At 42.8% G+C, this 23,359-nt stretch overlaps 1 protein-coding gene across 2 annotated transcripts in view; it reads right to left on the bottom strand.

The window, feature by feature from the left end:
* LOC135394000 (cell adhesion molecule Dscam1-like) overlaps nt 1-23,359 on the bottom strand; it is a 206,016-nt gene that overhangs the window by 25,941 nt on the left and 156,716 nt on the right. For both annotated transcript variants that reach the window (XM_064624419.1, XM_064624418.1), the window contains exons 4-9: nt 15,484-15,645; nt 11,589-11,738; nt 10,851-11,141; nt 9,773-10,033; nt 9,261-9,668; nt 3,526-3,687 (exon numbers count right to left, since the gene is read on the bottom strand). In XM_064624419.1, coding sequence (XP_064480489.1) covers nt 3,526-3,687; nt 9,261-9,668; nt 9,773-10,033; nt 10,851-11,141; nt 11,589-11,738; nt 15,484-15,645 — 1,434 coding nt within the window. The remainder of the gene's footprint in view (nt 1-3,525; nt 3,688-9,260; nt 9,669-9,772; nt 10,034-10,850; nt 11,142-11,588; nt 11,739-15,483; nt 15,646-23,359) is intronic.

Raw genomic sequence — 23,359 nt, 5'->3', positions numbered from 1 at the left:
CGAAGAAAGAGGAAAAATTGCTGAAGAGAGGCGGAAAAGTGGGAACCGCGTTAGAAAAATTTATTTCTAGAAAAGCTTTAAAGAAGTCCCAAGGACATCTAGCTGTCTGAAAATATCTCGCTCTGCGTCAAAAATACTGCAGAAGACGTTGCGTGGGAGTGGGGAGGTGGACGAAGCGTTTAGGTGCATGATGTAAAAAAAAAAAACCTCGGGTTTAGAAAGTTGTTGAAGAAAAAGAAAAAAAACTGTTGAGACTCTCTTTTCTGTCTTTTTTTTTTCGGCGACATATTGACATAGAGAGACTATTAGATTAGGCGGATTAGAAAACCACAAAAATCACATTGCACCATTTCCTGCAGGCAGTGTTTTTTACTACACCTAATTACCTTTGCTGACCTTCAAGACATGTATGGTTCACGTAATTGTCTTCAGCATGCGGTACGCCAGGAGAACGAAATAAAGCAGTTTGTGGCAAGAAGTTCTTTCCTTGAACATATCTTGAACACAGACGAGTAATCCCTCAAAGTCCGATCTTTAGGAGATTGTATTCTCTTCAGCAATGATATAACCCCAGAGACAATAATGTCCGAAGAATACTTGGGAGTGCGGTACTGTACTGCTTTACGTGTCATTTCCGTCTCCCTTGCCTCAAGGAATCAGGGAATATTGCCTGTCGTCCTTGCCTATCAGGGAATATTATTTTCCGAAAAGCACGCGAGCCCGAAAGAAACGCGTAATAAGGTTGAACTAAGAGAGGGTGGAGGGATATGTAGCGACGAAAATCATTTGTTATCAGGGCACAAAAATTTAGGCACAAAAAAAAAAAGAAGAAGAAAGAAACGGAAATAGGCAGGCCTTCAGGCCATCAGAAACACCAAAACAGGCAATAAAATTGAAAAATAGGCACGTTAATTTGGTGCGCTCTTTCGCATTGTTAGTGTTTCAGAGTGTTCCGTCCAAGAAAACGTACTCATTTAAAGTCTACGGAACAGTACAAGGTTTGACTTATATGGTACATGAAGCTGAGGCGACCTATAGAACCAAGCTATATTGAATAATACTTTTAGTTCTCCGCTGTCGATGACCTTGAAAGGCCAAGAAAGGGCAAATCTTTTGATCAAATATACACGAACCTTTCTAGCGAACCAAAGTACTGAAGGAAACTTGTGGCGACCGCCTCACGGCTCCCAGAGCCGGCGGTCCCACACCCGGGGCCGTTCCACCCACTCGCTACCAGAAGGAAGTGCAACCAACTCAAAAGGAAGAATGCAATCAAACGTTTAATGACATACCTCACCACGTACAAAGCCTTACCGAACACCCTGCCGCAATGCCCAATGCTCGGAGTCGGAGTGCCCCAAAATCCTACGGTGGTCCCCTTTTAAGGAAAAGAATCCTCGCGCCCAGTAACACTTCGAAGAGCGGCACGTGCAATCACAGATAACGATAACATATCACCGGCGTGGTGACGGGAATAACGAAAAGCAGATAACCCGCACATGATAGTTCCCGACAGCGTGACGAGACAACAAATTCGCAGGGAAAGTTCTGTTTCCCACAAACTAAACGCAAAAAAAAAAAAAGAACAAGAGGCGCAAACACGCAGAAAGGAAAAGCTAAATGCCGCACTCAACATGATCCGGAAAGGCGCACTCGCACTATGACCTCTAAAAAAAGCTGTTATGACATCTAGAAATGCTAAAAAAAAGGCTGTTATGACATCTAGAAATGCTAAAAAAAAGGCCTTAATTAGATAGAGTCGATAAAAGGGCAGGCAGCCCCCAAAATACCGCGTTTAGTCGTTCATGGTCAAATTCCTAAAATATGGCCGGTTATTTGCTTCTCTTGCCGGTTACCCGTTTAACGGCAGTCCTACATACAGTGTGTTTCAGTTGCCTGAACATCATGGGGACAAAGCTGTTTATGGCGGGAAATATTTTGCCATGATTTTTTAGCACTTTTATCAAATTTAATGAACGAGAAATTGAATTTTCACAATTGATCTCCGAAATTTACCGAGTCAGCCTCACGTTCTTTCTCTCTCTCTCTCTCTCTCTTTCTTTTTTTTTTTTTTTTTGAAAACTGCGCTAAAACCTCTGTTACGAGGTTCCAAAATTTCCGGCCGCGCGCATATATCCGAAAGAAGCGATGCCTTTTACTTTTCCTTGACAGAATGGCGTAAATGCAGGCTAGCTGGTGGATAAATTCCATGATAGGCAAGCCTGAGCGATGGGCAAGACGCGTAAACGTTTTTGAGCCTTCGTGTTTGTGTTTGTTTACGTGTCTTGCCCATCGCTCAGGCTTGCCTATCACGGAACTTTCACTTTTCCTTTTCCAAGCTTCAGCTGATAACGACAGCATGGTTGCAACGCAAAATTATCAGAAGGAAGAGCGACAGGGACACAGGAAGGGGAGGGCGACCGTTTTTCTTCCGCCGCATTTTGCATTGATACCCCTGTCACAATGCCTGAATGGCATTCCCAGCGAATGACAGTCGCACCGAATGTCATTCGTTTGTCTTGCACCGAGCTACACGAAGAAACAGAATGTAATTCGCAAATGATTTCACTGTCGATAATTAGGACGCCAGGGCCGAACATATGATGCCTTAGACAGGCACATTAGTTATAATTCTATTTCTTTCGCTCGAAACTGGCGAAGCATTCGATTAGTTCACAAAATCGTCGCTTCTTCAAAGTAACTTAATTGGCTATGTACCACAGAAAGGCAACTAAGAAGGCTACCTGCACCGCACTTGGCAACGAGGCGACTGGGAACGAGGGTAGTTCTCCGAAGAACAGTGTTTAGCCTTCCCTCCTTGCGTCAAAAGTTATCAAATTCGTGATAAAATATTCGAATAGAATAGAATAGAAATAGAAAGAATAGAAAGAAAAAAATGGAAACGTAGGTCGCACTGGTGCGGCCAGCTGAAATATTGAAATATTCATTCGTCTTTCATTTCTTCAAACGGTTTATCATTGTTGTTCTTGCCACCTCTATACTGCGAGAGGGAAAAGCGAATGAGTTCCGCGAACTCATTCGCATGAATTGCCATTTGGTTTCGCCGTGTGACACGAAACGAATGTCATTCAGCGCGAATGTCATTCACTGGGAACGACATTCACTTAGCCGCGTGACAGGGGTATAACTTGACGGAAACCCAGTTCGCACGACAATTTGCGCGCCTGGAAACGACATTTTTCGTATTTTTTTTAAATCTATTATATTACCAAAGTAGTAGGAAATATATTTTGCAGTGCAATCGGCTGACTCCGACATGTGCTTTCTTTTTCAGTAAATATAAGAGATGTTGACTTTGCAAATTGCGGACATCAATTGAGAAAATTTCAATTTCTCGCGAATTAAATTCGACGAAAGTGCTCAAAAATCATTGCAAATCCTCTCTCGAGATAAATAGCGCTGACCCCATAGTGCTCAGAAAAGTAGATTTCTTAATACAATTTTCTACTTTTTTTTTCGTGTGAGGTTAAACACCGTGTGTAGTTGTTTCTACCAACTGCTTACCGAGCACTTTGACGTGTAGGCTGCCATGTGCTGACTGGCCGTCTTTGTTACGCGCGGCGCACGCGTAGAGTCCTTCGTCCGTTGCACGCTCAACGTCTTGGACGAGCAACGTACCATTGGGAAATGCTTTCTGACGGTGGTTGTACGGAAGACGAAGTCCCTCTGGAACAAAAGTCAAAACATACGTCGGTCAATGACAACAACTGCATACCGCCCACAGATAATCCCTATTAGTTGTAAATCCAATCAAATCCAATAACGTACCGTACATGTCATATTACATATACATGGGTAACGTGGATCGAATAAATTTGCCATCTCAGGAATTATCGAAATGAATGGGCGCATTTAAAATACTGAAGTGTACAATAGGTCGTCTGAAATGCTTTACATCCTTTTCTCTTAGCTAAAGTATTGAACCCAAAATGATTACTTTGAGAAGCGCTTATACTGTGTGAGTGTACACGTTACGCTACGACTTTAATTTTGTCCCATATGGCTTAGTGATAATCTGTATATTGATTAGGTAAAATTGCCGAAAATTCCGAATTAGTCTAATTTCATGCTCTTTACGAAATCATTTGTTATTTTAAGTAACGTCGTAATGATCAGTGTTCCTACGGATAAATTCCTGTTGGCTGAAGGTATAACAGGCTTCCTTTCGCATGAACATATTACTAAACAAAAGGGATATAACAAGAACGAAATATATCTTGTAGGCTCTTCCCATTTTTTTCTTTCAATCATCATCATCATCATATCTTGTAGGTTCATTCAGCGATTATTCTTAAAGAGCGATAAAAACCGGGCTGTTCGGTGGTACATTCTAAAAGCGATAAAACCCCAGTGCAGGGGACACGGACACTCGAAACATTGACGAGTTTTTCAGTCAGTGCTTCGTCTGTGTTTCGTCTGTCCGTGTCCCCTGCACTGGGGTTTTATCGCTTTTAGATTATTCGTGTCATGTGATACACATCGGTAGAGGAGGGTAGTTAGCCACATCCGAAGCGAAAAGAAAGAAAGTAGACTAAATTGTAGGTACTTTCCCTGATAATACGCTTTCATAATGCCCCTGCGCACACTACCACTATTATCTTTCAATTATTACGCTAATGTATTCGGTATGCACGAAACATCGCACACAAAACACTCGCGATTAGACGACACACAAAACACTCATTATCGCCCACATAAACTCGTCGACAAACGTACACAAAAGCCTCATTCCGAAACCGAAACTAACTCCCCTTCGCAACTCATAACAAAGCAGAGCACTTTCGCTAGTCGAGACACGTATTATGTTGCTCTTTCGCGAAAATCCTGCCGTACGAGGCGCGTGGGCGAAACAACGAAAAGATCACTGCACACGCGCAGTCAGATAGGAGCAAAAATATTTCAGCCGCTCGATCCTCTAAGCCTGCAGTGAACTGATAACGGGCAGGCGGCGGGCGACTGACAAAATGGGGCCTTGATTGAGGTAGTCATCTGGCATACCACGATAGCGGAAGGAACTGGTATATATGTACACCCAAACGAAGCAAGTTATTATGTGCTCAATTCGAGCTGGAAGGGTTTTGCTTCCGATAGAACGTAGACAAGTAAGACTGGAAAAGGTAATAAGCCGACAAATGGACACGGTTAACGTAACAGTACTTAAGCATAAGGTCGAGTGTGTTATATTTCATGTGTAAGTTTCGCTGCCTCATGTTGAAATTTGATTTTCGAGAGGGTTTCGAGATTTCATACGTAGACTTGAAGTGCTGTAATACCGCTGCGTGGTTTTTGTTTCGGATGACAGTTTTCGATCGGATCCGTACAAGTGTTTTTCCCTGATATGAGCCAGAAAGGACAAAATGAGAATTTAGAACACCTTAGATTGTTCTGCGTTAAGTATGGCTTCTGTAGCGTACACACTAATTGCTGTTCTTGCGGGACACTGGCATGTGACCTATTATGCGTGGATTTGAAGACCTTTACTAGCGTTTAAAAGCGTCAATTCATTGACTGCCTTCTCATGTAGGGTACTCACCATTAAGGGCTAGGATGTCACACAGAAGAAGCAAACTGCGAATGACATGCGAGACTGCGCACTCTTTGAGAATCAATTTTATAAAAATTGTTTCAACCTACACGGTATATCTGAAGGGTATAATCAAGTCTCGACTTTTTTCTCTTCTTCCAATCAATAAATCGATAGAATCAGGTCTGTTGAACTCAGTGATACTGTACGCCATGTTTAATTTCACGAGTTTGACTCATTTGATTTGATTTTGGTGTGAGATTGATTTAGTGTCAAAAGGGTGACTTGAACTGAAATTGTCACGCGACGAATTCTGCAACTACCTTAATGATAAATCCCCGTAGCACAAACAACACATAAAAAGTCAAGATTAAATGAAAGGGGGAAAAGAAGGTGGGTAAAAACTTGATCCATCGTCACAGTCGAAAATTGGAAATTGCAACAGCTTGCAACATGTGCCGAATTTGCACCTCGTAAATCGGCGTAATAAAACAAAGATGCTTCATTAAGGACGAGGAGCGAATACGAAAAGTGTGATTCTCCGAACCATCTTTGCTTCCTTGTCACTTTCGCCGGTTCGAGATGATGAATGAACGTCGATCAGGCAAATGATTATGGGATAGCGGCTATGAAAGTACGCCTCGAAGACGCAAGATAGGTACCGTTTGTAATTTATGGCTCTTAGGAGGGAAAAAACAAAAAAACAAACAAAAGATGAATGCATCCGTCATGGTGAAAAGGATGTAGTTGGGGAACAAGAATACGAACACGAGTACTAATGAATGCTGCATGAGCAATTCGTACTTTGAGGCGCAGCAAAAAGATGGTTCTTAACACGGGAGGGTGCTAACGACGCTTCCTCGATAATGGAGATAGAGAAAGAAAAGTGTGTTGGGGAAGATGAAAGGAAGCTTTAGGGAAAGAACAGACGTTAGACTGGTAAAAACGCGCACAGTGTACGTTATTTCCCAACAACGTTGTATACACTTAAAGAAGCACTAAGGTGAACCCGAAACTGTTTCGTTTTTCGGTGCACAGTGTTCCCCAACGAATAACATGAGTTCCTGCGAAAGAAGGATGAACGTAGGTGACCTACAGAGCGAGCGCGAGGGCTGTGTCCTGCACACCTTTGAAAAATTCTCCTCGTGAAAAGAGCGCATCGCAGAACGAGAGGACGTCGTGACGTATGCTACTCCCCTTCACGTGACCAGTGACGTACAGCGCCACAGCTCAAGCAAGACGGCCCTCTGTTTACAAACATATGACGTCTCGAGAAGACTGGTTCGAGGTTATATTTTGCTGCGATGGGCAAGAAGCGGGAAAAACGCGTCGGCTGATAGGGTGATAAAGCTGATAGTGCCTACCAGCATGCTTTGCGCGGCGGCGTTACGTTATCAATGACGTAGGGGTGCCGGTCATCTATAAGCAGCGCGTGAGCTGCGAACAAAAAACAAAGAAACAAGGCACGGAGCCTCCAATATACGACCCGCATCCCTACGTCATTGATTACGTAACGCCGCCGCAAAGCATGCTGGTGGGCGCTATCAGCTGCATCAGCCAATCAGCCGACACGTTTTTCCCGCTTCTTCCCCAGTACAGCAAAATATAACCTCGAAACGGTCATCTCCTGACGTCACATGTTTGTAAACAGGACGTTTTTACGTCATGCGAGACTCGTGTCGAGTGTCTGCGGCTGCTTTCTCAGACTGTTTTTTGTAAATACGATTGGACAGCTATAACGCGCCGCAGAGCGACAATATTTTGCATGGTGACTCCTGGTGGACGGCAGACGAGGCAGGATTTCGAGCAACGTTAAATGTCATATCATTGCCCCTCTAATGTCTATGAAATTTAATAAATGTACAAACAACTCATCCTCCAAAACGGGACAAATTTCCTCCCGCGAACACTTACAGAATATTTACTGGAATTAAATACTATATAACAGATAACGGCCTAATGAAAAAGTTTTCGTTTCAGTTTAATGTTTTAGCTTAAAGTGTAGGAAATGATTTCCCTGGCATAGTATACATGACGAAGTATTATTTCCGAAAGACCCGTAAACAGCGTATTCGTCTTATTCTGTAGTGTACTCTTGAAGTAACGGGAGAAAATAAAATAAGATGTTTTTTTTTTTTTACATCTTCGCAGAGGTTGAGTTCTAAACATGACGTCACTATAGTGATGTCACGAACTTTTCGCGAATCATAGGTGCGCAGTCGAATCCGCTGGTTCGCACGGTACGACGAACATTCGAATTTCAGGTAGACTCGTAAAGGCTCGCAGACTTAATGTTTCTAATCAAAAGTTAGAAGAATGTTGTTGACCTAGCCTTTAGAAATGACAATAGTAAGTTTGACTTCTGACGTCAACATTGCTATTAATATACGACACTCCCAGAAAAACTTAAGACATTTGTTGGTGCAATACCTTCGTCCCGCCGCACCAAAAGAGTTCGCTAGGTGGTGCAGAAAACAGGAATTTTTCAGGTTTTCTATCTGACTAGCCCAAGCTCGCATACACACAATTTGACTCGCTAAATGGACTTACAGCGTCATAGTACAGCTTTTCGTGTCATAAAATGCAGTCTTCCGTATTCGGGGTGAGACAGACGCACTCGGACCTTGGCGAACCGTTTCGAATTTCGCCAATAAAAATTCGAATTACCCGAAGTTTTCCAGATTCCAACCTAGTTCGTGACTTCACGATTGTTACAAGCGTCTGTTAGTAAACGCGGTAGCCATATTGGTGAGGAATTTACTGCATCAGTCTGTTTCCTATAACAGCATCATAGCATCATATCATGCATGATATCAACGCATGTCTTCTAAACTCCTCAAGGAAAACAGAAACGCATAACTGAGTAGATATAATGAGGGTCATACCATGAACTACGGATGAAGCACAATTCTCAACAGCCCATAGCGTTGTAGTAGACAATAGAAAGCTTTAGAATAACGTACTGTCGTCACTGCGCATGACCACAACTCAGTTCGTCTTGGGGTTTTCTGGGCGCACGAAATTTTTCACAAATAGCGCGGCCACCCAGACTCGTCACTACATGCCCTTAATTGCTCCGCTCTAGCGAAGCGCGAGTTATTGCGAGGGGACTAGAGCTGCTAGAGCCACGAAGACAGACACATTGTTTAATGCATCGTAAATTCATCAACTATATTCTCCGTTCAAAAATTATTTTCACATTCAATGAATTTCGTACAGAGAACAAATAGTTTGACTGCCGCTTGACGGTGCTGCTTGCGCAAGGTGCCTGCCTTTTGCGTCGCAGTGGCGTAACCCTGAACTCTCCCGCCTTGTCTGCGCTTGCGTCCGCCGTACGCTCCGTTTCTTGGGTACGCTAAAGATTAAGCCCCCTATTCTGAAATCCCCCAATATGGACATTGGCGTGGATAGTTTACATCACCTCTGACTAAGGTCAACTTAGAGATTGGAATATTACGAACATCATTCATAATTCTCTTACCGAACAACTTCGTAAAACAGACATGCATGACCCATGATTATTTCTCGCAAGCGCCGCGCAATAACAAAGTCTGCACCAAGACGAAGCAATATCGCAACGCGCGCGCGCGGTCAGTGGTCCGTACTTTAGAGCTTAGTCGCGCGTGCAAAATGTACACAGGAGGGATGTCGCGAGGCACCTCAGATTTATGATGCCTAGTAGTGGTGCGTCAGTGCCAAAGGCTATATTGCTCACCTCTTTCCCACACGATGGAGTCGATGGGGAATCCACCTACTGGGCACGTGATATCGATCACTTCTCCCGCCACAACAGACCGATTCGCCATCTGTCGTACGAACGGCGGACCGTAGATGTTAACTCGCGCGGCGTGTTCCGCCTTGCCTACGTCATTTCCGGCGCTGCAGCGGTACAGTCCGCTGTCTTCCGGCCGCACGGCCGAGATATTCACAAAGCTGACGACGCTCCCTTCACTCGTCACATAATCGCCCATTCGGAAGCGTGAGTCTTCAGGAACCGGAAGTCCGTCCAGTGTCCACGTGACTTGTGGCAAGGGACGTCCTGAGGCGATACATTTCAGCGACACGGAGGGTCCTGGGGAGAGGGTTCTTTCTGTGAAGGATTCACGGAGGTACGGTGGGTCATCTGCAAAGGAACAAGAAATGACATTAATCGTGACGTAGTCACGAAGCTTTCAAATTTTGCACATCAGAGGTACACTACACATAACTAAAGAAGAGTGCACCCACCGGCCAATGCTAACTCCGCAGCTCCCTGTGCCGATTCCTTCTCGTTGTAAGCGTAGCACTGGTAGGCGCCTCGATCTTCACGGCGCACGCTGGCTATTGTGACGCTGTAGGGTGAATGACTTGACCCTTTGAGCAAGGGCTGTTGGTTTCGGTACCATTCCACACTGGTCACGGGCTGGCCGGAGACAGAACAATTGAGACTCGCTGGTCTACCAACGTCTACCTTCTGGGTGCGTGGGTGTACCACGACAGAGAGAGGCGCTGTTGGAAGAGCAAAACCACTTAGAGATGCTTTGGGGTACATCGTTTTTTTTTTTTTCCTACGTTGTTGGCACGCATTTACTGTCCGTGGTTCACGTGAAGTTTAAAGGGAACATGAGGAGATCCTCCAAACCACTCGCAGGCATCTTTAATGTATTCTTGGTTGCTAACACACTCAACATGCGTTCTCAGCCACAACTTGAAGAAGAAAGAAGAAAAGAAGGATACAGGCTACGATACGGCGCTGAGGCGGGACGCAGAAACTAGGCGTGCCGTCAGAAGTAGGTGATATTCGCCATGGTGGCTTGGAGAAATGATGTAAATAGCATCAGGCCGCTTGGAAGAGGTATCTAGCGGCTACTCGCCGCTATCTTTGCGCGTCAAGTGTGCGCGCTTGCGAAGCAAAATGGCAAAAGCCGCGCATTTCACATAAAAATCGTTCGCCACAACCATTCTCTACCGAGAACTCCAAATTTTTGGTTTTCTTTACACAGTCCCTTTAACTTCTGCGTGACATGTTTACACTATGTTTTTGTACCTCGACGTTGAATGCTTAAGTTCCGGGCATACATCATTTCAACTGGCACTCTCAAGCTATGCCTATGCCGATCTCGCTAAGCCGATAGTGATGAAATGTGATGAATGCGATGTGATGAAATGTTGGTTGGCCATACTCTCTCGAACAATGACGGGAAAAGCTCTCCAAGCCTTACTAAATGCCATACGTAAGAGGGGCCCTGACACATCAAAATACTTGAGCACATGAAGTTTCGAATTAATGAACTGCATGCAACTCTTAGGTGACTGTAACACTTACAGAATATTTGCAAATCCGTGTCCACCGTGTCTGAACCCGAAGTGTTGTTTACGAAACAAGTATAAATGCCGGCGTCGTTTAGAGACACCTGGTGAATGACTAGCGTCCCGTCGAGTTGCACGAAACGATTTCCCATTGGGACTGGCACTGCCTGGCCACGAACATTTCGGAACCACTGGTAGGTGGGAACGGGATGACCCTGCGCCGCGCAGGGAAGTTCTACGGTGAGACCGCGCTCACCGTGCACTTGTCTTCTGCTGTCTACTATTCGCGGCGACATCGCGAAAGATTCTGAAAAGAAACAAGATTGACAATATACTCATAGTTTTTCTGTTTTCCTTTCATTTACTTTCAGTTGTTTATTATTCTCCCGAAGTTCTAATAATTGGGAGTACATTTAGTCGTAAGGGGAAGTCCCGAAGTACAGTTTTAACCAAATGCCATTACTTGGCTGAAGTTTAACTTCATTATATTTTTTCGCACAAGAATGAAAATTTGTGGGACGGAAACGTCTTAAAAGATATGAACAGTATGGTAGGCGTACAATGCAGATTTGTACAGACCTGTGAAGAACTGAAATGATGTATAGTTAAACCAAGCCTCGCAAATAAACAACAGAAAAACGAATGGAGATTAGAGGAAGCTCAATGACATTAACCACTGTTAAGCACATACAAACAGTGAAGAAGAAATGAAGTAATGTGATGGGGATGATATTGTTAATTGACATTGCCTTACCTCGCACTGTTAGTCGCCGACTGGAAGGGCTACTGACAACCTCTCCTGTTAGTCGATGTTGAGTTTGGCACTGATACCTTGACATTGTGTCCGCCAGATCTGCTTTTCGAATATGGAGCTCGCCTCCCGGGAATACGCTGTACCTGTCTCCTGAAGGCACACATAATCTAGTCTTATTAAATGACTACTCCAACTGCATGCTTGCAGTTAGTTGTCTAAAAGGACTGATTGCGAGAAAAATATTACAAAAATATCAAACTTATACGAATTAAACCCACCAATATCTAGGGTGTGACACAAAGTACCTAGTTGACTCACTTGCGTTCGAAAGGCAAGCATACCTTAGATGGTAAGTGCAACGCCTTGCCGGTTTAGATTAACCAGGCCCAAATGGACTAATGCATGCACCGACATGGAACACTACATAAAATACGAACGCGGTTTTGGGAAGGCGCCATTTAATGTAAACGCACCCGGGATCTTCCGCATGAGACAGCATTGACGAAGACAAAAAATATATTGCACAAAGATAAATGTAACGCATGACACAAGGCTGACATTCACTCAGATTTCTCTATTGCCGAAGGACAGGCAGAGACTGCAAATTTGACTGAACGCCCGCGCGGATTTTTCGCCGTTTATCGCGGCTGAAACGGTGTAGTACTAGGATATGCGAGCCTTCTTCATTTGAAGATCGGCCAGTAGGGCTAATATTGTACACATACGGTTGATCGATAAGAAAAAAAAAACGAAAAAAAAAAACTAACTATTCGCCAGAAATAAAAGAGGTATTTCCAAGCGCCGAGCCATGATCGAAAACGGTCATAAGTAGAAAACGTTCACACTGCGTATAGTGGATGATGAATTACGCAGATGCGACAAAGAGCCCATCACGTCATCATCATCATCAGTTCGTTGCACGCCACATGAATGGCTGTTTCAATAAAACGTATCTCACCCCGATGAACGCACAGGCCTAATCTCACGCATACCTGGGTAGTAATGTCATTACTGTAATGAAATTACAGTGATCAATTACTTTTTCTGGTAATTTGTAATGTAATGCATTACTTTTGACATTATGTAACTTGCAATGTAATTTAATAACATTTGGGCAGTAATTTTAATGCCATTACATTTTACAAAAGCATCGAGTGTGTGTTCTGTGTTTGGCACTGTGCGAGTGACAATCCTTGTGACCCACAGAATAAAATATATCTTGTTGTTACAAGATAGTGTTGTCTGACAATGAATTTAAACATCCTCAATATCGTTACTATAAAGCTCGCAGTAATGACCTTGTAATGTCACCTTGTAATGTCATTACTTTTTCGTAGTAATGAGTAATGTAATTTCATTACATTTCAATTGCAGTAATGAGTCATGTAATTTAATTACATTTTAGAAGTAATTTACCCAGGTATGATCTCACGAGAACAGCAAGTCCAGCATAGACACAGAAATCCTGCTTAATGTCTCCTCTCAGTCGTTTGTCACGTGGAAGTGTATGGAGTTGTGATGTCATCGGTTCTGCAAATCACCGCAGATAATTTCAAACGCAAGCCATCTGTGACTTCGAGCAGCTGCCCATACGGCTTATGGCGGTTTATCCCCATAGCTACGGCCACCTTAACACACCGTGTTTGGACGACTCTTAATAACCATATCACGTAGTTTTTGCGAGCATACTTTGTTTACTCTAGGTGGCGTTGGTCGTGTGCCCGAGACCTCCTAGGATATTACTTTTGGAGAATCGTTTGTTCCATTTGCCCCTCATTCTTTATCTTTAACGACTAAGCAAGATAAACGTGAGTTCTAAGTAATGAAAATGTCAGCGTATACTTTCAAAGCGCAGGGGGCTGCGGATGCGAGGGCAAGGAACATACACAATGACGTCATCTAAGCTCTAGACACACAATCGCGAGAATGTAGCTACAAAGCAGTTTTGTGCAGCTGACAACGATGCGCGTTTCTGTCATCAGATTCTAAACTAAGGAAGCTATACGAAAGGAAAGTAAGCTCACTGCACAAAATGCCGCTACCGTAGTCAGCCTAGAGAATGCGAAACGTGTGCATGTGAAGACCTTCCAATCTATTAATCGCTTTCGCGAATCCGTGCTGCATCCATCGACGTGAACGGAATTGAGCAAATAGGATATCCCTGTTAGGGATTCTAAGCCTTCCAATTCAGAGAACGGGAATGTGTCCCAGGCACGGAGAGCTGGCAACGGGAAGGCGCGTAAGCTAGGACTGAAAAAGCAAACATGGGAAAGTGGCTGACACAATTCGTAAGCGGCTTAAGAAAGGCTTACCATACCCTGCATGCCTCGCAGCGCATCTTCGATAATAATATTGGGGATCAACGGGCCTCGTTCAACGGAGCCCGCGAGAGGCAAACGTGTAATTCGTTCCGAGTTCAGAAGCTCCGTGCTTCAGTCTGCAGCTACACCAGGATATTAAATATTTACTGAGGTTGCAAAAATGACGTCAAAATATCAACACGGAATGTTTTGTGAGCGCAGTAATGTTAGTGCGAAGTAGATCAAACGTCTGTTTAGATTTTGAAGGGGCACACGTCGATGATGACGAGACAATTAAATTACGTAACTAGCTAGTTCTCTTTTCTCTTTTTATTTTTAGTTTTGTTTTGTATTGTAATCGCCAATGTTCATCTACTAAGATTTAATGTGACAAGCAACTATACGTGGTGGTTTTTATACTGCTCTCAGTCAGGTGCGGCTGCATGTAGATTCACGAGAGAAGCGCCTTGAGTTCGAGAACTTTTGAGTTCCACAGACGCGAAACACACGACACGACACGAAGGCTCTAAGAAAGCTTTGGATATTCGTGCTGTGTCGTCCATTTTGTGTCCCTGAAGCTCAAGGTTCCAATTCTAGTGTGCGTGTCCGCCAGCTTGGCGCCATCTTGACACTTCTTTCTGCATAAGATAAACGATTGATTTGGAGTGTCAAGTGACATCGTACACGAATCATCGTATTTTGCTAGCGCGCCAGAATTGTGGGAGAATGTTCATCGTTCTTCACCCATCAGCGCTCCGGGGTGATATCGATGAATTTTGCTAACGTATAATGTAACATCGCTCAAAATGCCCTAAGTCACGAAAAAACGAAAACTAGTTGAAGGACGCTCTTCAGCGAGGTTCCACGCTACTTGCACTGGGTCCTCCACAACCTTCGACGAAAGCTTAACGGGACCTATCACGAGTGACTAGAAAATTACTTGGTTACTGATGTGATGAGAACTCATAAAACAGTCAAGCGGGAGCAAGTATGACGCAAGATGAGGAGAATGACCATCGAGAATGCAGTAAAATCATTTTTTTTTACTTCTTGCTTTTCTCTCCTGTTATGTGTACTTTATTTTTTTGTCATTATGCACGTTGCGCTCATAAAAGTAGATCCTATGAGGGTCTTAAAAGCGTTGTGCCGCTCCTAAATTAGAACTTAGAAGTCGATGTATGTACAGTACATCATCATGTCATTTATGTGTGTGTGTGTGCTTACCAGGCGCACCGTAAAACATCCACGTGAGATGACCTTAAAAGGTATCAAGTTAGAACTAATAAATATTCACTGCTTGTTTGCGAAAATAATTTTCATGTCGATCCCCTTGAAAGCTTCCGTATTTCACTCGGTACTTTTACACTGTTAGTGGACTTTACCATCTGCCTGCTACAAAAGGATATTTTCTGTGGTAACTTAATCGTATTATCTTGCTCCGAATATCGAAGAATGAGGAATTTACGCCCAATTATATCTCCCACCGATTTAATCCATTTGCCACACAATAAATACGAATCCGCTTCGATGTAGCTCACGAGACATGTAAGCCCCTTCAGTGTTCCCCATCTCAGGGTACGTATTCGTGATCTTACCTCGCAAGTAGCCAGAAGCGACCTTGATAGTTTCGTCGACAATCCACGCTGTGACGCTGACAAACTCTCTGACGTATTCGGGAACGTGACAACGTAGGACAGCTGTGTTGCCTTTAATTACAAACTCTTCGTATACCTTCACGTCGTAGCGTCGTCGTATCACTGCAAAGACAAGTGTTCATCAAGGTCATTAGTCCGAAACGTCTTTAAAAAAAAAAAACGTCTTGTCACAAAGAAAGCAATCCACAGGGTTAACACATCGTAGAGTGTTTGGGGATAAGGCACCTGGAAGAATTAGAGACAGTCAGTGCGCATGCCCAGATCCCAAGCATTCTTTATTGCAATGCGCAATGTCTCTTTGTGGCCTCTAGGCTCCTGGGTGCTCTCTCTTTAAGCTCTCTAATGTCTGAACACGTAAGCATAAAATCGTAACATAGTAAAAGATGTTCTTAAGTAGGTTACAAAGTAAGGTTACAACATACTACGCAACAATGTTCACAGTAGGCACGCTTTTTTCACTTTCTTTTTGTTTAGTATATCAGGTATTAAGCCGAAACAGACATTAATTTGGCGTGTCTTGTGACGTCACAATGTGACGAACTGTGGAATGCCAACCCATGTACGACTTATAACGACTAATGCTCTCCTCCATTATCGACACTCATGAAAGCTAATAAAAACAAACAAATCCTCTTCGTCATCATTAAAAAAAGATCCGTTACCTCGATGTTCTATAAACACCTTATAGCATGCAACTCTCTCAATAATGACAGTGTTTTTAATATAAGTGCTTGATCCCTTAAATATGTATTAGTTTTGGCATGTCTCCTAAGAGATCTGCGTTATCAGACACAGACTAGGTTATGCTTCAACCAGCTCGTGTTCCAACTGCGGCATAGTGGCAAGCATTCAACACGTCCTCATCGACTGCCCTCTATACAGTTCGGAGAGAGCAATGCACCAGTCCCAACTGACTCGTATCAACAACAAACCGCTCAGCCTTACAGCAATCTTGGGTCCTTGTTCTAACCCTGTTCAGCACCGTCAATGCCTGCACTCATTCTATGTTTTTCCTGACGTCTTCTAACCTGCTTGAACACCTATGACCTCAGAGCCGTTGCCATGAATGCGGAGATGTGCTCTTCGCAGCATTTCATCTCCGGTGACCGACCGGATGAACTGCTATCCCCATCAGTTACGACGCACCTGCGTGTATGATATTTCATTTGCGTGTGTAATGTGTGTGTGCGAGTGTGTATGCCTCATCTTTTTCATCGTCATCCCACTCTACTAACCCACGATGCACTAAGGTATGGTATCGCAATTGTTGCGGTGAATCACCTCATCCCATTATCATTCATGTAGTAGCAGTAGTTGTTCTTGTTGTTGCGCTATCATCTACAGACGTTTGTTCAATGCGTGGGACCAGAGAAACTTGATGGAGTTCCATCCATGTTTTCAGCATACAGCCGTGTCTTAGTAACACGCTCATTTTCGTCACATATTATATTGACGTCGGATTATTGAAACAAAATAATCAGTTTGCAATCACATCCTCTTCATTGTACCTTACTATGCAGCACTTCCTTGGTCCCCGTACATCCGTGCTAGAACTGAATCTATTGAAATCTTTCCACGCCTTCATTCAATTTAAAACGGACAAGAATAATTTCAGTCGACAACGAAAGAAAACTCATTTCTGCGCGCAAATTACCCTTTATTCCTCCGTTAGCAAGTTCTTTCACCTCGTAACATTCTTCGTTGCATTTCCTATGCATTGACTTTCATGAAAAAAGAAACTCAATGACATCATCCCTTCCTTCCATACTCCTCTTTTCCCGCTCTTTTACAGAAGAAAAAGCTTCGGAAATGTACAAAAAAAAGAAAAAAAGACAGAAAAATACAGGGCAAAACGTTCTTTCATTTAAGTACAGTCACCAAGTTGCTTTCGGAATGCTACGGAATTCGAACTACGAAGGAACATGTTCGAGTGGACGAAGAATCCGTGGGGAATTACAGGAGAGCGAATTGTTCAAATTGTGCTGTACTCGGAACTCGTCAATCTCTACCTGTACTCACTGCAGCGAAAAGAAGAACCGGAACTGAAAGTTCAAGTACGGCCAGAAATGATGGGTTTGCCTAGAGCGGAATGACGAGGGCAAACAATTCAACGGATTTAGTACAATCGTAGTGCACGGCGAAGAAATCCAATGCAAATAAAAGTGGATAGCAGGAAATCTGGTGGGCAGAGCACGACCTTCGACGGTATAGAGAGACATGCATAAAACCATAAATATGCCATGTGTAACCATATGTAACCATAACCATATATATATGGTTATGGTTACCATAATTATAAAAAAATGGACGTCCTTGCCGGTTGTGGTGAAATACGTACACGGCTCTGAACGTATTACCACTGGTGCTTATTTCCCTTGTTTCTGGGGGGTTTATTAGAGAACGCAGCTTTCTGATATCGGCGTAAAAATGTACGAAGTGATCGGTTGTTATTAGGGTGCTTTAATAGGCCGAAAGGTGTTCGCGATAACGGTCCCGAAATAACGGCAAACGCACTCTTCAGTGGCTGACATCATGCTGTTTAGCTTTGATTTGACAGCGCTGTGTATCAAATCGTTTTCGCAGAATGATTGCGGTCTAGTGAAACTTCCAGTTCGTAAGGATATTTGATACGGATACGGAAGTTGGTCCCAAAGAGAGGTTCGGTGATGAAATATTGTGATGAAATGCAGTCCACTGCATGAAAGCTTGTACGCTAATAAATAGGAGTTTCGGTGTTATCTTGTTATCATTCCAATAAAGAGTCGGATGGGCACGAAATGATATAAACGCAACATAAGCGAGACGTGGACAACAGAACTAGGAGTATTAAGTAAAAAAAAAAGGAAAGATTTATTATGAATTGAACTAGTTAATTAAAATGCGCTAACAGAACTTTACATGCAGTCTACGTTGCGGCGGAGGCTCCGCCTTCTTAATACCTTTATCCTGAAGAAGAACGACACCAACTCCTCAAGAGCACTAAGCACACTACCAACACGCAAAGACGACTTAAAGTTAGGCCCTCTTAACTATCGCCCTATAACTTTCGTTAGCACCCCATGCAAACTACTTGAACACGTCATATTCTCAAATCTAATGGATTTCTTTGAAGCTCGTTCATTCTTCTTTCCGTCTCAACATGGTTTTCGTCGCGGTCTCTCCTGTACTACCAAATTATCATCATTTACTCACGACTTATCCTATCACCTCGATAAAGGCATCCATACCGACGTACTATTCTTACCCAAGCAGCAAAATGTACTGAAAGTCGAGTGCAATAGGGCTGGACGGGTAGGTGGAAGGCCTTGAACAGACTCCTGAAACTAAAGAACATTGATAAGACACATACCGCCCACCCCTATTGCACTCGACTTTCAGTATATTGTGCTGCTTGGGTAGATTTCAAAAAAGCATTTGATAAAGTTCCACACAGACGGCTAGTCGCTAAATTATCTCGCCTAAAGATTCCAGAAACCCTCCTCTTATGGATTATTAACTACCTGTCTTCTCGCGAGCAATATACATCTGTAAAAGATATCTCTTCCTCTCTTTCTCACGTTACGTCAGGTGTCCCGCAAGGCTCTGTATTAGGTCCTCTACTATTCCTAATCTACATCAATGACCTCGCAACTAATCTCTCATCTGCAGTCCGGCTGTTCGCCGATGACTGTGTCGTTTATAAACATATCGCATCTCCCGAAGACCAAATACTTCTCCAATCTGACCTTAGTCTCTCTCGACTCATGGTGCTCTAGATGGCTGATGCCGCTAAACATATCCAAATGTTCCAACCTCCACCTCCACGTCGGCAGACACCAATCTTTGTGCCCTTACAAACTCTGTAACACATTAGTTAGTCACACACTCTCCCACAAGTACCTTGGTCTTCATATCACGTCCACTCTTCAATGGCACACTCATATCAACCACATCATCTGTCACTCAAACCGCTGCCTGGGTTATTTCCGACGCAACCTCCGTCTTGCCCCCGCTGAAGTTAAACGAATGACGTACCTCACTTTCATTCGACCCAAGTTGGAATTTGCAAGCTGTATTTGGCACCCTCTTCAATCTTTCCTTTCAAATGCCATCGAATCAATACAAAATCGCGCTGCTCGTTTCATCTTATATTGACTATTCCCGCAAACCTAGTGTCACCGCTCTCAAGTCAGCTCTCGACCTTGAGCCATTAGATCACCGCCGTAATCTCCAAACACCCCAGCCGTTTCATAAACATTTTCACTCATTGCCCTTTACTCTTCCTTACACCTGCCCTGCGTGTTAGAGTAGCCAACGCTTGGATAACACTCAGGAATCCGAACCGTTCTTTCTCCCATAGACGCTCTTTTTACTTTTCCTTCTTTCCACGTGCCATTAGACTATGAAGTTGTTTACGCTCATCCATCACCTCAGTTGTAAATCATACATCATTTAAAACCGGTCTCCGCTCTTTTTTTCCTTTGTAGTGCTACTAATCCATGTTATGCAACTAGTTGTTTGTGACATCGTATTACTTTTTCCTGTGTTAATCCATTTCCTGTTTCTTTTGTTACTTTTTGTTCGTTGCAGTTATGCAACGTTAATGTTAGTCAGTTGTGTCAGTCAGTCATGTCAGTCAGTTAATGTCAAAGCAGTTATGCAATGCTGTGTTAATCCATTTCCTGTTTCTTTTTTTTTTTTACTGTCCTGCTAACATTTTCATTGCAGTTATGATTTCTCCATTTAATGCCGCAAGGCCCTTGGAGCACCACAATAAATAATTAAATAAATATGGGAATGTATAAAAAAAACAGCAGTTTTATTTATTCATTCTTATTGTTTTGTTTTTATTCATTTTTTTATTTTTTTGCTTTCTGCAAAAAGGGGCCCATTTAAGATTTTACTAAGTTCCTTTTATTATTATTCCCTGGAAGTTGGAGGTGCCCATGTATGCGTTTTCGAACAAGTTTGACTGAACCCTCGAAACAAAGAAAACGCAGACGAACACCAATACATTGTCTCGGGGTTCAGTCAAATTTCATCATGTATCGCCAGTTAGCCTCCATTTTGACTCTTATTTCGAACAAATTTCACATTTGGAACAGGGTGCTTGGAACAACCTGTAAATCCACGTAATGCAAGAATTCTTTCTTTCTTTTTTTCTTCTTTTTGCGTGTATCATTACGATAGTACTTTAACCCACATCTCGCACGGGTCATGTTCCAGAAAGAGCGGAAAACGTAAAGTTGGCTTGCTCACATAAAGGGTTCTACTGCGGCAAAGCACGCTTTACAGACACGCTCGGTAATGTTTTGTTGTGTGTGTGTGTGTGTGTGCGACGTCACACACAGCGTTACTGCTACAAACGATGCAACAACAACCTATTTTCTTTCTATTTCTATATTTTATTTGCGTTTTTCCTGTTTCTGTTTTTTTTAGTTGCAGAATTGGTCGGGTGCCAAATTAAATTTGTCCATATTTTTTAAAAAAATTATACTTATCAACAACAACAACTTCATTTTAGTGATTATGACGTTAGTTTCATCGCCAGGGGGGATACTCTCCCCCATTGCTAGTGGTAACGTGACGAAATGAAATGACACCTCACAGTAAGCTCCCAAGTCATATAGTATACTGTGTCCAAGAACTTTAGGGTGGGCTGGACTTGGATTTCCGATGCAAATTTACACAGACCTCATACATTTTGACGAAATATCTCAGCCACTTGGCAATGAAGATGAGTAAATCTTGCCGTCTGAGCTGACTTTTTTCGGCGTAAAATAAAACCCGAAAAGAAAAAAAAGCATTACCATTAGCATACCATTCAGGTACCACCATCGATTAAATAACGTATCCACTCAGGCACACCGCCGGCGGTAAACAAATCAACGGTAGAGATCCCCAACCTGTTAGAAAGCGATTGTTTGCTCACATAAATTACGCTTATAATATTACAGCACCACGTTTCTTGTCGCACTGAAGCCACGAAAGCACACATACTGTGCCATTACCCCACAGTCATTGTTAACATATTACATTTCCTAGCTCGTGTTATCGTGCGAGTGCCTCATCAAGTACAACCAGACCGGTCCACAGACTAACTAGCATTAAAAAAGCACAATGCAAGCACCCATAACAGAAACAGAGTCTATATTTTCAAAGCGGCAAACACAGACAGTCTCTCCCCTCTTTTCTTCCTGTCCCGTGTTTTCTCGTATCTCGAGAGCCTGGTTAGCGTTTTTCCGATAAAGAGGTTATTAATGGCAAGCACGCACCTTTTTTTTTCTGCACGCAAACCTTTTCCGTTGCGCTATGTAGCAACATCCTTCTTTTTTTTTTTTGTGCTGCTATATCAATATACCTCCACTACATATATAATTGGCCCTTGAATATTTAAAAGGGATGAATATAAGTACGTATACGCTTCCGGTCTCACTGTTTGTGTCATCATGATTTTTCGAGTGCGACTATTAGTACTAAATATTCATTGTGGCATTTATTAATAAATATTTGACGGGCTTGAAACAACCCATAAAATAGCCTTATGAATACATAGGTATGAAAGAAAGGGATCGACGGACGTGCACCCAAGAAACAGTCCATCAGGTACGATAAGTAGAGCAGAATGTTTTAGAGGAATTTTTACAGAATGTTTAGAGAAATGTTTCGTAGCGACGATTGAATTGAATTTTTTTAGTATTTACTACTTACAAGTTCGGTGTGATGTTTGAGAGACAGAGGTAGAGAGAGAGAAAGAAAGTGGGAGAGGAAGAAAGCGAGACATTAAAGCTTTCGTTTTCTATAGGCTTACTGAATTCGTGACCATCTAATGCCAGTACTTGAAAACTACGCTGAAATGCTTGTCTGAACCGTTGGCATTTCAATTCATTTTTATTATTGGTAATTTTACCTATTAGTACAATTTATAGCTTTAATGCCGTTCACGTTCCGAAGTTGAGAAAATGTGTGCGCGCGTAAAGTATGTACCACAAAGACATGTGTCCGTGCAGGTACGTGAGGGTACACGTGAAACATGACGGACACATAATCACTTTGGCAACACTTGCTGGTGACTTTCTAGCTCGTACCTAGGCCGAAAAATATCTTCTCAGATGCTCAGATTTTTTTTTATGTAAACGAAGGAACAAACAACAACAACAACAACAATAGGTCACCGCGGTGGTGCGGTACCCTACCCCATTTGCACGCAAAAAAGGAACAACGCTCTGCGCCGACAATGAGAAACTACTGATGTAGACATAATTTAGGTATAAGAAAGTCAGAATGCCAACAAAATTACGTGTTAGACGGGCACGTCGAACGACAACGGCGATTATACAAAAAGCATTAGTTGTGTAACCGCTCCCAGAGGAGCACGAGATAATCCATCATTTGCTCCATTTACCCAGCGCTTTGCAGCGAAGCACAATAAAAGACTAAGGACATTTAGACATTTAGAAGGCAGACGTATAAAGCACCTGTTCTTCATTTTCTTTTCTGGCACCATTCCAGATTGCACAAAGAGACTCAGTAAACCGTAGACGTACATGTTAAGATTCCGTTTGAATTTACAAAAATCTCTGACAGTGATGCCACGTACAGCCACCATGACGTAGGATTACGAGAATTGTTGATTTTATTGCTTTATTTTCACTGAACTTTTAACGAATAGAAATAAAAAATTCCGACCCCAATTGCATCCAGACCACATTTTTCTGCTTTCGTAACAAGAAGGATTTTGTCTTTACGTACGTGTGGCGCCACCCAGCAGAGAACGCTTTCACTAAGGGAACCTAAGAAAATTATCCATTAGAAAACTGCTATAAGTCAGCTATAT

Source organism: Ornithodoros turicata, chromosome 5 (assembly GCF_037126465.1).
Source record: "Ornithodoros turicata isolate Travis chromosome 5, ASM3712646v1, whole genome shotgun sequence".
NCBI classification, from domain to species: domain Eukaryota; kingdom Metazoa; phylum Arthropoda; class Arachnida; order Ixodida; family Argasidae; genus Ornithodoros; species Ornithodoros turicata.
The sequence above is the reverse complement of the archived record's forward strand: the minus strand, read 5'-3'. Positions and strand labels throughout refer to the sequence as shown.